Raw genomic sequence first — 17,052 nt, forward strand, 5'->3', positions numbered from 1 at the left:
GGGTCTTCTAATTCAAAGGAATTGAAGAGGAATCCCATGCCAATAACTAAACTTAAATCTTCATTTATGAAACACCGAATATCATGAATGTAATATTTATATTCGATTGAACATTAAAAAAAAAAAACTTTCATATTGTTTTTTCTTTCGTGTAGATGGTTGATGAGAAATTTAATCAAACTTATTATTTAATTTTGTTAACCTTGCTGTTTTACCTTTAAAATATAAACGATTCAATTAAATAATAATATATCTGTTTTAAATAAGTGTATCCACAGGCACATGCATGTTACATTAATAATACTACCAAATAAAAATTGAATTTATGGATTAGCTATGGACATAGATTACCAAATATGAGAAATTTTCCGGGAAAAAAAGAGAGAAGAAAACGTCCAAACAGGTTGAACGAAAGAATCCACCTAAGACGACCGGTCAGCTTTGACCCAACTGCCAATCAGTAATAAGAAACGATGTAGACAGAATCCAATCAGTTTCAGACACGTAATATCATTCCTTGTACCCAAGACTTCGCGACCTGGGAGAAATCGGAAGCTTTAAACGGTGAAGTCAATTCTGTCAAGCTTAGCGCGTATCTGCCAATGTAAAAAAAAAAAAAAATTGTATTTAAATTTGCAATTTTCCTGTGTTAACTTCAAAACTCAATCTAAACAAGTAGTAAAAGAAACCTCTCCTTCTCTCCTTCTGTCAATCTATCCCTCCCTATCCTGCGCTCACTTGGCCGCCTTCCACGTCTCAGATCCTCCTGCTCTCTCCCACACACTGATTGGTCAAGCATAGTAATTGTCAGTACGGATCCATCTCTTCTGCCTCTCTCTCTCTCTCTCTTTTTCATTTATTTTCGTCGTGCTTAATTGCTAAAGGTTGCAGCATGCGTTTAATTTACATGTCTTTTTTTTTTGTTTGTAAATTTTAGTAATTTTAATGAGATATACCGAGTCGTTGTCTTGAATATTCTTCTAATCTTGTCTTAACTATTTAGTAAATATCAGTATTATGCATTTCTGGAGTGAGAGTCAGTTACTTCTGCTTTATATGTCAGTTTCTATGACGATAATTTTTTCTGGGATTCTTTTATAAGAAAGTTGGGAGGAACTGGGAATTGTGGGATTCTACTGATTTCATGGCCTTGCTTTTAAATCCAAATTGATTTCTTTTATGGGGGAATACTTGGCCAATTTCTGTGGAGTGTGGAAGACAATCCTTTGCTTGTGTTTATTCGTGCCTTTGGTATCTAAACTGGGTGTTATTTTGAATAAATCCATTTATGATGGCATGTTGAAAAAACGTGTGGGATTTTCTTGTTTTGGGCATATTATTTTGTGCTGATAACCATGTGCATGTTAACTCTTCTGATCTCTTTAGTGTTTGTTTTATGTTTTTTAATGGCCGTGTCAAATATTATGCGTTGCAGAGTGGGATTTCTAAAGATTTTGAATCATGAGTTGCTTCGGCTGTTGTGAAGAAGATGACATCCATAAAACTGCTGACTATGGAGGCCAGTATACAGTTAAAAGCTCAGCTGGTAATATCTCTTGGCTAGAAGCGTTGTAGCAAGAGTGATATGTTTATGTTTTCCAATAAATGTGTACCTATATTCTTATGGTGCACTCTATCTCTGTTTTTCTAAAATGTTTTAGTGAAAAGTTCACTCCCTTCTATTTTTTTTTTCCTGAATTCAGGTTTATTCATTCTATTTGCTGATTTGCATTTGACCAAACAGGCAATTTAGGAAATTATCATGCATCAGAAACAGCTCCCAAGGGCGCTCAGGCTTTTAAAATCCAGCCTATCGAAGTCCCTGAAATATCGGGGGATGAACTTAAGGAAGTTACAGATAACTTTGGGACAAGTTCATTCATAGGAGAAGGATCATATGGAAGAGTATATCATGGTGTTCTTAAAAGTGGGCAGGATGCATCAATAAAAAAATTAGATGCCAGCAAACAACCTGATGATGAATTCTTAGCCCAGGTTTCTTTGAAATCCTAAATTGTTGCGTATTCCATTTGATTTGTAATTTTGAGTGGCATATCAAATGTCTGGATGACTTCAACAGGTCTCTATGGTATCAAGGTTGAAGCATGAAAATTTTGTACAGTTGCTTGGGTATTGTGTAGATGGGGGTTCCCGTGTACTCATCTATGAATTTGCTTCTAATGGATCTCTTCATGATATTCTTCATGGTAAGCCTCGTTGTGTCAATTGTCCTGTTATGAAATCTTAATAAATTCATTCCATTTTTCTAGGTACTTTATCTTGTTTCTGATACTGGCAAGTTTTATATGCTTGGAGCTAGAGTCCACCATAATTGATCACAGTTCCTATCCTTTTCTGAGTTCTGTCCTATGTAGTCAGAGAAAAGAGCTTCCACCATTAAAATTATACGATGTGGCATCTTTATTTGATTTCGATGAACATTTTATTCATGAGAACTTGTTTTCTCAGCATTAATTTGATTTTACATGCCTAACAAACCTTATGGTGGTAGGCACCTATTACAACAGCAAATGTTCTTGGTTTCAAACCCTTCAATAAAAACCTTGCTATTCAAAAAAGGAAACAGTGGAAATTCATCAACATTTGCTTGTATGAGATTTTAATAGATGTCAAAAACCAAGCACTAAAAGATTTTTAACGAAATTAGGTAACTGTTTTTGGCGTTGAGAGTTTACAATGTTTCTATAAAATTGCAAATACTCTTGTGTTCTTTGGATCTTACAATGAAATGTTGGTTCTTATTATCTGCATGATTGATGCCTTAGTTATCAATGTCTTGTTAATTTAGGGAGGAAAGGTGTTAAAGGAGCACAGCCTGGTCCTGTCCTTACATGGCCTCAGCGTGTAAAAATTGCTGTTGGTTCTGCAAAGGGGCTTGAATACTTGCATGAAAAGGCCGATCCTCACATCTATCATCGTGACATTAAGTCCAGCAATGTTCTTATTTTTGATGATGATGTTGCAAAAATTGCCGACTTCGATTTGTCAAATCAAGCTCCTGATATGGCAGCACGTCTTCATTCCACTCGAGTTTTGGGAACATTTGGTTATCATGCTCCTGAGTAAGCTATTGGTCGATTATTTATACTTCTTTCACATCTACGTTTCACTGTGTCAAAACCTGTTTTGGTTTTCTAATATGTGGTTATGAGGAAGCTAAAGGATGGAGCTGCTTATTGGATCCACTGTCTGAGATTTTTACTTGATAATTTAGTTTCCCTTTCAGAACTTAAAATCCAGTAATGCTCTATTGCTTGCTAGAAAATGTTGGGAGAAGAAAAGGAAACTTGTATGTTTCTGATAATTATTCCTAGTTGAAAGCTTGTAAATTGTAGTTATAATTTAATTTTCCTGTGCTCCTCCTTGCTATCAACTTATACTTAAGTTTAATTGCTAAGACACCCTGCTTTCAAAACTTGTTGTGAGAGTGTGTGCCTTGATTGCTGTGCGTTGACCATCTTTGTGATTGGCAGATATGCAATGACTGGACAATTGAATGCAAAGAGTGACGTGTACAGTTTTGGTGTTGTCCTGCTTGAGCTTCTGACTGGGAGGAAACCTGTTGATCACACTTTACCACGTGGACAGCAGAGTCTAGTGACATGGGTACTAATCACTATTTGTTGTCTCATGCCTAGCACTTGTTCTCTCTTTCTAAGCTTTCGAAACCTGCGTGTTCCTTTTTCTTTCTGTCCTTGCTGACTATTGAGTGTTTGTATGTATCAGGCAACACCAAAACTTAGCGAGGACAAGGTTAAGCAGTGTGTTGATGCAAGATTACAAGGAGAGTACCCACCCAAGGCAGTTGCAAAGGTATTTGCACCGCACTTCTAAGATTTCTCTGTAAAAGGAAACTTGTATTATTGAAAAATCGACTCGTCAATTTGTTCGGTTGTCTCCAAAACTGCCATGAGTGATCCCTTGCATCCAACTTGAATGAGGCTTTCAATTGCTAGATGATTTATGTGGCCTTCACGAAGTGGAAAACTTAACAAACAGCATGTATAAGATACTGGATTGCAAATGTCTAAAGCGCTGTCGTTGAACTCATCTTGTCTTCATTACAGATGGCTGCCGTTGCTGCCTTGTGTGTGCAATATGAGGCTGATTTCCGGCCAAACATGAGCATTGTGGTCAAAGCCCTCCAGCCCCTGTTAAATGCCCGGCCGGGACCTGCTGGAGAAGCACCAAGCATATAATTCTTTCTCCCGGCTCAGTGTATGTTTGTGCAGGTGAAAGTGGGCATCCATGTTCAAGCATAACATATCAAGGTTTTGTTACTGACGTTTGTAGCAAAGCATCTGGACAACGTCCCCTGAGCTCCCATTATTTGATGTGCATTTGATTTTTTCATAATGTGTGAAGCAGTCCATGTTATATGATTTTTTTTGTATACCATCTCTCCCAGATGTGAATAAAAGATGATATTCTGTGAATGAGATTCATTAATTAATTACGTGGACATCTCTTTTTCTTTCTCACTTTTTTTCCTCTTGAACGATAGAGAAATTGCCTCCCATTTTGTGATGGTTATGTCCCGTTGGTAGAACCGTAGAAAGGAGGAGGATAGGCCGAAATACAGAGACTTGACTGACACAGTATTGTTGATGGACTGTTAACAGTGTCATTTTTTTTTTTTTTTTTTTAAATTTAAACCTTATAGACCAAATTAAAAACTAATTTATTGGGGGAAGGTGAAATTAAAAAAACGAGAAATCAAAGTGAAAATATGTAAGGAATATAAAAACTTTGAAGAAAATGTTTATTATAGTCCTTGTATTTAGTAAATTATATATATCATATATATCCGGTCCTTTTATGTTTCAAAATTAAAAAGAAAAATCAATTTTAATCCTTAATTTTATTTTTTTTTATTTTTTGGCTCCTAGTATAAGAATGGTGAGAGAAAGTGCATTAGAGGAAAAACAAATTGCAACGATTCCAACCATCAAAATAGTTAAAATTTGTGTTAAATTGTTTCTTTTGATGAGAGAAACTCATATTAGGTTTTTTTTTTTTTTTGAAATTATCAAGAAAACATATCTGATATAAGTAAGATTTTTAGTTAATGGTTGATTTCAGGTTTTGAGATGATTTTGAGTTTTTTACGGCCAAGAATGAGTTTATCAAGTTGTCTAAGATGGGTTGGGTATAAATGGATTGAAAATTAAATTTTTGGGTCGAAAAAACTATAAGCTCTATTTCTCCAACCCCCATAGCAGCTATAAACTATGCAATATAGATGATATATCGTCTCTAAATATTTTTTTTTCAAAAAACTACAAAAAAAAAACCCAAGCACGCAGGCCCTAATGAAATAGGCTAGGTGAGCTGGTGTGGTTTGTCAAGCTCAGCAGTGCTTGGCCTTCTCTTTTTCTTTTCTTTTTTTAAATCATTGTTTTCTATTTTCTTTTCTTTTTCTTTTTTTCTTTTCTTGTGTACACAATTGTTTATTGGAAAACAAATATTTGACCCGCGGTGAAATACAGGTTAAGTATCTAGTGAATATATATACAACGTAGAGACAAAATGGATATTATAGAATATAAAAAAAATGATTAGGTAAAACATTGTAATGCCGACATTATTTTATAATTTGATCCTCCAACTCTTTTTAAAAAACATTACACCCTTTTATGCCTATTTATCTAGCAAGTTTAAAAATTTTTGTTTACTATAAAAAGATTACAAAGGGGCCAAAGTGTAACAAGGAAATCATTCATGGAAAATATAAAATGACAAAAAAAAGCTTTTAATCCTCATTCTTTCTTTCTTCTTTGTTTATAGTTCTTATAGTTTTTGTAAATTTTATTTTGATATAAAAGTTAATTGAATTATTAATCTATTTCAATGCCATTTCATCTTTTTTTTTTCTTAGTTTAGCTAATCTATCATGAAAAAACAAAACAGGGTAAAGTAATCTTGGGTTGATTTTAAAAAAAAAACATTTCTATCCATAAAAAAAAAAGAGAGAGAGAGAGAAAGTTATCGTATTCTAGTTGAAAAGTGAAAATTATCAGTTGATATCAATTTTGACCATGAAAAATCTATTTTGGTGTTGATGGATTTCATCTGATGAGAGAAGTTTAATGGTGATAAGTTTTTTTATGTAAACACCCATGAGTAGGTAGATCTGGGCTTTGAAAGTTTTTTCAATTTGGATTGATTTTTTTGTTTTATAACCCATTTTGGGTTAATTGATGCCACAAATACTTGTTTTTAGGTTTCTAGGGTGTTTTATTAGGTTTTTAGTCAAAATTGTTTGAAAAATGATTTTTTAGGTAAAACAAAAATCAAACTCCATTGTTGCCTTTATGGCGGTCAAAACCTAGGTAGCTAGGTGAGGTGTTTAAGGGTTTTTTTAAAAAAATAAAAATAAAAGGAGTGTACTTGTCCACATTAGAAAAAATAAAAGGTTCAGACAAGTAGGTTTGGACTAGAAATCCCACACACCTAGGTCTTATTTTACAAGCCTAGGTGTGTTTAGCCACAAGGTCGAGCCAGCATACCTATTTTTTTTTTTGTTATTTTTTATTTTTTATTTATTAAATTAGTCTTTTAATATGGTTTTTGGGTATCTTATTTTTGTTTTAGTTTTAAAAAAATAATTTCTTATTTGAGGGACATTAGAAAAAATGTATAAGAGAAAATATGACTGTACAAAGGAAGCATAAGTTTAAAAAAGAATTTAAAACTTTTATTTCATTAGATATTTTAATAGTTTATCAATATTTATTTTTTACTTTCATTAAAAAAACCTAATTATTTGTGCAAAGATTAATAATGAAAGATATATTGAAATAGTTAAAATATAATTATTTTAAAAAACATAATGTTAAAATATAGTAATAAATATATTCACCATATGAAATGTATGATCAAAAGAATGATTAAAGCATTATTTAATTAGTTTTTGATGATTAATTAAATAGTTTCAAGGAATTATAAAAATGAAATTACAAAAAGCTTTTTAAGTATGTTAATTGAAAAAACAAAACTTTGCACAATTACTATTTCTATAATATATTTTGATATTTAATAAATAATTAATTTTATGCTCACTTGACCTAGCATGATCATGATCATGATTTTTTATTTTTATTTTTTAGTACATGTTTGATTTTGAATTGGTAGTTATATTTTTTTTTTTATTATATAACTAAATAAAAAAAAATTGAAGTAGAACAAATCATAATTTTTATTAATTAACTCATATTAATTTAATATGTTTATAATTTAAATATTTATTTAAAAAAGAAACATATAATATTTTATCTTTAAAATCTTTGATCCAATTAGCAGGAAGAACTACATCTTAAAAATTTCAATCTCCATTATCACTTAACAATCCACAATTCAGTCCCCACCGTGACCAAGGGCTTAGAAAGTAGAAGGTAAAAGTACTGTAGGACGCCGAGCAAGCTAAAATCACTGGGCTACCTACTACATCTACTAGTTTATGATATTAATAGCTTTCCAAGCTTCGAATTATTTAACTTCTATTGGAAGGGTGCGCCAGGCCGATGCAGCAGTGCAACGCAGAGGCGACGCGCGAGGACCTCAGTAGCAAGCTACTGGAATAGGCCTTCCCCTTTGAAAAATAAATTTAATATCGTGTGGGCCATTGGCCCACGTATCAGATATTAAACTGATAAGAACAGATACTACACTTGATCTTAGCCAAAAGGCCGAGAAAGGTATGCTTTAAACTGTCTCACGCTTCTCTTTTTATAGACTACCTTTACGTTCACACGCGTGTTTTCAGTTCTTTTCGATGTGGGACTGGAAACGCAGCACAAGCACCAGACAGCAGCAGCCACCTGCCTGCCTCTCATGGGAGAGAATCGGGTATGTTTGACATTGTACTTTGAAAATAATTTAAAAAAGGTTTGATTTTTTTTTTCATCAAATTAATATTTTTAAATTATTTTAATGTCCTGAGATTAAAAATAAGTTGTAAAAAATAAAAAATATTATTTTAATATATTAAAATAAAAAATATTTTAAAAATTAATCACTACCATATTCCTTAGAAAAGCAAGGTGGTGTGTTTTTTGCCTTGGCTGAGATCCTGTGGCTCAGTGAATTTCAAGCTGCTCCTCCTGCTTGGCTCTTTCTGTAAGCTGTAGATTTTGTCCTTTGTATCCTTCTTCCATTGACCAAAAGTAAGAGATGCAATGCAATTTTTTACACTCAGAATGAGTGGGGATTGCATTACAGTTAAAAAAGCTACTAAAGGAGAAAGCGCGGATGTTCATTCTAAAACTTTTCATAAGAAAACAAGGCATGATGAAGAATAAGGCACCTTCTCATTGTTTCCTGGAGTTAAAGATTAATAAGAAGAACAGGGCAGCCACCACATGGATTAATCAAGTCTTTGCCTTGTCACTTTCTTGCTTTTACTTTTCAAGTATTTGATGTGATACTCGTCGCTGCCCAACAGCATACTTGCCAATCCAAAAATTTCTCCATTAGGTGGTTTTAACTAGCTATTTAAAATCTGTTTCGTAACATATCGGATAATTTTCTGAAGTGAAAAAAAAATATATATATAGGCATTTCCAACATTTTTTGATACAAAAAGATTTTCAATTATAAATTGAAATATTTACACACGGTTAATTGATATTTATTAAAAGATAAATAAGATAAAAAATATTTAATCTTGCAATATAAATTATATACCTAGTTATATTTAAACTTTGTTTTTTAAAATAAAATTTTTATTCAATCAAATAATTATTCGTGCCAATAAAGAATTAAAAAAATCATTAACAAAAATGAATAAGCCCAACTATCGAAACCTAAATGTTGAACGGTGACACTAGAAAAAAAAAAGATCTAGATCAACTCAAGTTAACCCGCTACCCCACAACCATGAGCATAAAATTGAGATAACTCCATAAAAAAAAAAAAACATGAAAATCAATTTCAAAATAAAAATTAGATGATGAAATTAAAAAGAAACTTAAAAAAATACTCAAGTCAATTCATGTTAACCTTCAAAACTCATAATTATGATCATAAAACCAAAATTGACCTTATAGAAGGAAAACCCCCCAAAAAAGCAAAAATCTACAACAAAAAAATTAGAGTGATAAAAATAATAATAAAAAAAATAATAAATAAAAGCAATAAAAAAAAAAAATTTGAGTCAACTTGAATTATCCTACAAATCCCATGACTATAAATATAGAATTGAAATAACCCCATGGAAAGAAATTTTTTTGAAAAAGCACAAATATCAATTAAAAAGATTAAATATTAAAAGATGAATAAATCAAATTTATAAAAAAAACTTAATAAAAAATCAAAAATCAAAAATTAAAATTAACCCAAGTTAACCTTTAAAACTTATAATCATATCATGAATCTATAAAAAACAAACAAAAAAATCTCAATAAAATAAAAAGGTAGAAAAAGCTAAGGGATGAAATTAGAATGCAAAAGGCAAAAGTTTAGACAAACCGAGCCTTAGAATTATCCGTGTGGCAGGGGGGAATATACATTTTTTAATCAAATAAAAAGTATTAGTATGTACAATAATAATAATAATAATAATAATATTTAGAGAAGGTGGTGTTTTTCTTTCAACTAAAAACAAAATCAAGATTGTCATAAAACTTTTAACATTAAAATAATATTTCTTAAAAAAGAATCATTTTTGTTTTGTTCTGGCGTTGAAATCATATTTCTCCAAAATCAAAACTTTGGATTTATTAACAACATTTTAACCTAGGGCCTGCCGGTAAACAGGTGGTTCATATGTTCTTTGCGGATTTTTTTATCCGAAACTTTATTTGCTATGCCCTGATGTCCAAACATGTCTTGTAGATAAATTGGAAACCAAGTAGCAGTCCTCCATCAACTCTCCAGTGAGGGTCCTAACAAGGCATCCAAATAACAGGCTTCAGATATCATATCAATACATTCTATTAGCTACACTTGAACTCAAAAGCTCAAGCCATGGAAATCATCTCACAGCTGCAGTTTTCTCATTTCCTAGTAACTGCCCACAAAGGCTATAAAATTATAGAGACGGCGAAACCTCAGATGTAATAATGATGGTGATAATAATTAATTTATATCTGCAGTCAACATGATGATGATGATAATAATGATGATGGGCATGAACACACCCATGAGCAGCATGCCATACAGACAAACCACATTGATGCGATGCATCATAATCACAGCCACATCCTGATGCTGAGGTTAACTAATAACCTCTACATAATTCCAAATGGATTCTGCCGAGGATGTCACATCACGGAAGAAAAGGGTTGTGAGAAGGATGCGCCTCTTTCTGCTTTTTGTAAGCCCTGAGAAGCAAAACAATCAAAGATAGATGAGACCACATACTCTAAACAAAAGCTTCTGGCAAAAATTTGACAATCCTTTGGGTTGACACTGCTAATCACCTGGTGGCATTTAACCCCCCCAGTCCAACCGTTCCCAGAATAATAAAAAGGAAAGGGATCTGAATCAGAGCACGATTGCTTTTTCCACCATGCGCTCTTGGCACTCCGGTCCTCACAACTCGAGCATATGCGGCTAAACAAGACAGCTCATGTTTGATCGAGTGATGACAGCCAGAAAAAGAACAGAGAAAACAAAATTGCAAGTAAAAAAGCAATGTTACCTGAAGCTGAATCTTCGCCTTTTGCACCTGCGGTTGCCATACATGAAACGTTTAATAACTCATTCTCATTGGTAGTAAATAGCAGTTCAGCTAAGCAACGGCTTCATAATCTTCTGAACAGGGTGATTAACACATAAATCGTGGTTTGCAAACTCATCCAAATGACATTTTCCAATTAGACACTGCAACTGAATGATCTCACACAAAAAATTCAAGATTGCATTCATTTAATATTTAAAGCAAATGGAATTTCATCTCCAATGTTTGGTTAATTGTTTATCTAAATTTTTAAGGGAACTTGACCTCCAACAATCAATATGAACCCACACTTTTAAAGACAAGAGGCATTCATTCATATAAATAAACTGATAACTTCATGAACATGGATATTAATAAATACTAACTCATCTAAACTCCAGTCTCAGAATAGTTGCTAAACATGTAAGACTATATGAGATGTAAGATTATCTGTTACAAAAGCAGCAAGCATATATGCATATAAAATTAGAATGGGCAGAAGGACATCATTAACAAGTAGACCTGTAGTGCCAACACCATCAAAATACCAAATCAAGAACATAATTACAAAACACAGAGTTGAGAAAAAATAAATCAAATGAACCAATTTCATTGAAGAACAAAGACAGAAAATATAGGTTAGATAGGCTACTTAGTGGGGATCAACTATTTTATGATGAAGAAATAAAAAATAGATATCAGAATAAGGAAAGACAACCTGGAAATGTGACAGAATCAATTAGGACTGTACGAAGATCACATACTGCATAACAAAATACAAGATGATAATCGGTCTATGATATTACCGATTCACTTTGCTATCAAAATATTAAACTTGTATCTCACTGCTTACTCCAGGTTTGATGAGCCACATACATATCAACTAATCTGTCAAATCATCATCAAGAAAATCAAGACCATCATCATCAGTGGTAACTCCTCCGGCAGCAGGAATAACATCTAAAGGCTCAAGTACCCCTGCCAATGTCACCATATCTGCAGGTCTCTTTTCTTTATGGTCATTCTCATCCATTTCGTCTCCATCAAATTGTTCCATCTCATTATAAAGGATCTCCTAAAACAGGACCAGAGGTTTCACCAAGTTCTCAATCACTCCCTGAAGAATTGAGGCAATGTGCAAGATAAAAGAATATTTTGAGAAAAAGTAGATATAATTGGAGGTACCTCATCTTCTTGCATGGTTTGTTTCTCTGACTCTACAAGCCAGTCATCCAGTATGTTTTCAGTAATTAAGTTGTCAAATGAGACCACATCACCAGGCTTTCTTCCAAGTTGGCGTTCTCTTAGACGCAAATTATAGTGGACAAAGGTAAGCTCGTTCCATCTCTTCCGGGATGCAGTACTATGCCTTTTACTATGAACTTGATCATATATACTCCAAGTGTGTTCACATATGCGAGATGAGCATGTCTGGCTTAGTATACGAATGGCAATTCGTTGAAGCTCTAAGCAACTTATCCCATGTTGTTGCCACCATGCAGCTAATAAGATATTGATAAGTGTACACATTGAGATCACCTCTTGATTTTGCATAACAATATAAGCAATCAAACTCGATAATTTGATTTATGCTTAATCAAAGATGCATGACACCTTGGACAAATTACCTGGATCAAGCTCCATTCTAGTACTAATAGCCAAATCAGTTCCAAAATCAGCTTTCGCAGCCACAAAATCAGGGATCTGCTGGGGTCACACATTTAAAGATCAACAAAATTAAGAATACATAACAAAACATCAAATCATGAGCTTGAAAATAGTTCTTTTGGCTGCATTTTGTGGCATAATTTAGTGCAGCACAAATTAATGGTAGCCTAACCTTCAGACAACTAACTAAACGAAAATATCTCTAATGTGAGTCCTGTCCTTAAAAATGATACAACAGCAACCAAAAATAACAAAAACAAAAGGCACATTACCTGCATGGATGCAGAAATTCTTTTGCCATTGTCAACTTCCAGTCGAACAATACATTCATTTAGACCACGCATAACCTCAGGATTCTATGACAAAGAAATGACATAAGGACATAATGGCAGGACATTAAGCTTAAAACCAAAAGAGGTGTAGTTGACATAGCTCATACCAATAGGAAATCAGGTCGATAGCGGTAAGATGGATTTAGAAAGTAAGCAGCCATGTAAAGTGGGTGATGAAACAGAGAGCTCCATTGGTTTTCTATCACAGTCCAGAAAGGTCTGTATTTCCGTGCATCATCCCCATGAATAACTTTAATTGCATGTTTAGCTCTACACATGTCATTATATATATATGCTATTGATCGGGTTTCATCACTATCTATCTTCTGAAGAACATGCGCAACCGGTTCTAAAGATTTTTTCACGTGCTGCAACTTCTTCCAGAATGTGGCATTTAAGACAATTTTTTCAACTTCTCTACCATCATCTGATTTGGGAAATCGGGAAGATATCCATTTGCTTGTTTGGAACATTCTCTTAAGACCAACCCTTTGGTCCAACAAACTTTGTAATGTGAAGACTGTAGTGCCAAACTTAGTAACAGCTGGCCTGAGAAGTTCTTGTCCCTTTGTGAATTCTTTTTTTCATATAATTCAACAACCAAGTATTGTTGTAAATAAACCTTGTAACTTTTTTAGCCTTATCTACGCACTCTCCTACCCATTTTATATTCAAAAAGTCCTCTACCATTTGATCAATGCAATGGATAGCACATGGTGTCCAAAATAAATTTCTCCTTTTCTCTTCAAGCATCTTCCCAGCAGTCTTAAAACTGGCGGTGTTTTTAGTGATTACCTGTGTCGGAAACCAGAAGAAAACAGCTTATTAGGCACCCGTTTACGAGTGCATTTGAGTAACGTGAGAAATGTCAGAAATAAATATTTAACTACCTGAACAACATTTTCCTCACCAATCTCTTCCACCACCTTGTCCAACAACTTGAAAAGGCTTGCGGCATCTTCTATCATATCAGTGGCATCAATAGAAGAAACAAAGTATGCACCTCGGGGACAACAGGCCACAAGGTTAATTGATGTCCTACCCTGGAGATCGTTCCAACTATCAGCAACAATAGAACAGCCAGTAATTGTCCAAGATGCCTTAAACTCTTCAAGATATTCTTTTATTGTAATGATCTCATCCTGAAGAAACCGACCAGATAGCAGTTGGCTTGAAGGTCCCTGCAGACCAGGCCCATATTGGCCAACCAACTCCAGCATTTTGAGGAAATATGGGGAATTTGCTGCATTTGAAGGGATTCCTGCATGATAAAAGAATTTGCAGATGGAAGAGATCACTTCCTTTAGAGCTTTCTTCTCAAAACCCATCTTTGCTTTTGTTTGCCTGTAGTGCGATGATGTTTGGTTTTTAAGAGACTTCAAAAACACTGAATCCAATCTTGATCTTTTCATTGGTGGTTCAGCACCGTTGCTGCTACTACCAGGGGACCTCCCCTTGATATTATTTCTGATGTCATTGTCTGAAATTTTATCATCAATGGCCAGCAAATCCTTATTTGAATATTGCAACAACCCTCCCTCCTGCTCCTCCTCTTCATCCTCGTTATCTGAGTTGGTATATGAAAAGTGGATATCTCTTTAGATTCAGGTTTCCGATTCCTTCTACCAGTACGGTGCCATTTCATGTTCTCCTTGATTCTAAGGTACACATCCTCAGGTGCCTTGTCACAATAGGCAACTTCCCCAGGGATCCTAGCCAGATGTTGTTTAAAGCGGTTGATGCCTCCACTAATAATTTTCTCACAATAATTGCACTTCACCCTTTTCTTCTTTTCATCTTGAGCAATACAATGTTCCCAGCCCGGGTCCACGTATCCTAAGGATCGAAGAGAAGCAAACCTTATAACCAAGTTCTTGTCACCCACCACCTTTTTGCCTTTTTGTTTGTAACTGCAGGAAGCTTCCTCCATGTCATTATACTCATTAGAGTGGAAAGCTAAAGGTGCCTGTTCAAATTCAGCTTGCCTTCGCTTTCGACCTGAACGGCATCCTTCCAGGTTTTTTCTCATATTGAAGCATACTTCCTCAGGAACCTTAACACAATGAGTAACTTCACCAGACATTCTGGCTAAATGTTGTTTCAATCTGAATATTCCACCACTAACTATTTTCCCGCAGTAGTTGCATTTGACCTTCTTTTTTCTTTCATCTTGAGCAATGCCATGTTCCCATCCAGGATCAATATATCCTGAGGATCGAAGTGGGGCCATTTCTTCAAACATTCGTGTATTAGCACAGCAGCAGCTTATATCCTTGGCTGTTACATTCAAAGAAGCATTAAAATAAACAAAAAGCTATCAAAAATGAAAACATGCAGGGATTTAAATTTTAGAGCAACCAAAAGACTACTATCTAAGGGGGTAATAAAAGCACCAGACAAAGGAGCCTTCCTAAATCAGAAACAATATTATTGCAACAAAAGAGATATACATTATGATAAAATCATATCTTGAGATTGGTCTTGGTTTTGGTGCTTGTAGTTTACTGGCAGATGTCCTTGATATAACAGGACTTTGAGCAAAATTGAAAAGGACGAAGAAAAAAAGATCCAACTAAGATATAAATATATAAAATGATTAAGGTTGAACAAATTATGATCCAAAAGACAAGCAATGATACTGGGTTAACTAAATAGATGATGAATGTGGTGGTGGAGCACAAATTAAGGACTTCAATTTGACATGAAATTCAGTCTAAAAAAAACTAAAACAAAATCCTTAATACAACAAAGAAAATTTCACATGCCCCACCAGATTTCCATATATTCCAAGCAAAGGACAAAGTCATCCCACTGACAAAGAAAGTAGGACACCCACAACAACACAACACCAGCAACATCCACAACAAAATAAAGAAAAAGAAAATAACATGGGCAATTCTGAGTTTCATCAATACCATGCAGCAAGAAAATAGGAAACAAATTCAGTAATAGAATCAATTTACCATGTTATCACCCTGGAAATCCTTTCTCAAGTGCAAGGCTCCTGGTTCATGTACCTCTAAACCTAGTTGACTTGTGTTTCTTCCTCAAAGTCAAAACCGTAAAATGGGTCTTCCAAATAAACCTGTGTTAGTTACAAAAGCTACAGTAACAAGTGAGTTGAGAACCCAAAGAGCAAGCAATTAACATGAAAAGGAGGACACAGCAAAAAAAATACACCCACAAAGAAAAAAAAGAAGCAAATAACAGATTTACTACAACAAAGTCATCTCAGCAAACAGACAGGAGATGCAACAGTATGAAATTGACACAATGTTTCTAGAAGTTTCTATTCAAAGTCAATCAACATCTCAAATACATGCATGCAAAACCATGAGAATATTAATGCAGAATCGCAGCTTCGACCACTTCCAATAAGTTTTCCTATCCATTTTTCAGAGCTTGCAAACCACGATTTAAGTTTTTCGATATATCTCGTGATACAAAGAGAAGTGAAGAATTACCAGTCTGCAAATAAGTGTAAGCTTCTGAAATCTGCAGCAAACGCAAAAAAGTTAGAACCATGAAAACAATTATATATAAAAAAAAATTACCTGGCACAATACACAACCTAAAGACTCGCAACATTTAGTTTGACATTATTTAAAAAAAGAGGGACAAAAATTACAAATCGAATTACTACAGCAAAATGCACATTGATGCTATAATGACCGTTCATCCGCCTAGGCCTAATCATAATACTGATGCAAGCAAGCATTTTAGCCACACAAAGTGTGTCAGTTTTTACCGAAGTAACCAACCATAAGTTGAGAAGACACAAAACTCTTGAAACACTGAAAAAGAAAAGGAGATGACAAATAAAAAGGTTTGTGAGTGCTTAATCACCAGCTTAAACTTGGACTCGGCACCGGGCTTTTCATGAAGAGGAAAGAGGTCAGGATGAGATTCCCATACTTTTTTCTGTATGCAGCTTTAACCTAACACATAAGATGGAGAAGCAAATAAATAAATAATTCATTTGACAACAAGAAGCAAGGAAACAAAGAGAAGAGCTTAGCTTAGCTTAGCTTGAGGATCAATGATCGATTACCATAGAAAGTGAAGTATTCAAACCCTAGAATTATAAATTAATTTTTATTTATTTACTGGAACTCATAAAATATAGATTCGAAAGAGAAACGACTAACGGATCAGACGCTGTGTTAAAATCAATTGCAGAAGAAATTGAAGAAGGAGAGAGAGAGAGAGAATTGACCTGAGAGAGAGTGGGGCGGGAATTGGGAGGGAAGCCTAGCAAGACCCTGGCCTCATCACCCTGCATTTCTTTCTGTAATAATCTCCTTTTTGAGGGGTTGTTCTTGTTGGTCTTTTGCTGCTTCTTTTTCTTTCTTATTTAATAAGAAATGGGTT

The 17,052-nt window shown here is 34.2% G+C and overlaps 1 protein-coding gene, 1 non-coding gene and 1 pseudogene across 5 annotated transcripts; 1 reads left to right on the plus strand and 2 right to left on the minus strand.

Annotated features, from left to right (window-relative positions):
* Positions 1–573: 573 nt before the first annotated feature.
* On the plus strand, positions 574–4,483 carry LOC118036257 (pto-interacting protein 1). Of its 4 annotated transcripts, none has more exons than XM_035041940.2 (8): positions 574–810; positions 1,436–1,546; positions 1,745–1,995; positions 2,081–2,207; positions 2,810–3,083; positions 3,495–3,627; positions 3,748–3,834; positions 4,089–4,483. In XM_035041940.2, exons 2-8 carry the CDS (start codon positions 1,462–1,464, stop codon positions 4,218–4,220), a joined length of 1,089 nt encoding a protein of 362 aa, XP_034897831.1. In that variant the 5' UTR covers positions 574–810; positions 1,436–1,461; the 3' UTR covers positions 4,221–4,483. The 4 variants fall into 4 exon arrangements, with proteins under 4 accessions (XP_034897831.1, XP_034897830.1, XP_034897832.1 ...); XM_035041939.2 differs by having other exon boundaries at positions 574–806; XM_035041941.2 differs by having other exon boundaries at positions 574–800.
* A 3,043-nt stretch (positions 4,484–7,526) lies between these two features.
* LOC118036260 (U2 spliceosomal RNA) lies at positions 7,527–7,722 on the minus strand. The gene has a single exon (XR_004685345.1). It is a non-coding gene; the product is annotated as a U2 spliceosomal RNA (small nuclear RNA).
* Positions 7,723–10,070: 2,348 nt separating this feature from the next.
* Positions 10,071–17,052, minus strand: LOC118036256 (uncharacterized; annotated as a pseudogene).

The sequence above is a fragment of the Populus alba genome, chromosome 2 (assembly GCF_005239225.2).
Source record: "Populus alba chromosome 2, ASM523922v2, whole genome shotgun sequence".
Taxonomy (NCBI): domain Eukaryota; kingdom Viridiplantae; phylum Streptophyta; class Magnoliopsida; order Malpighiales; family Salicaceae; genus Populus; species Populus alba.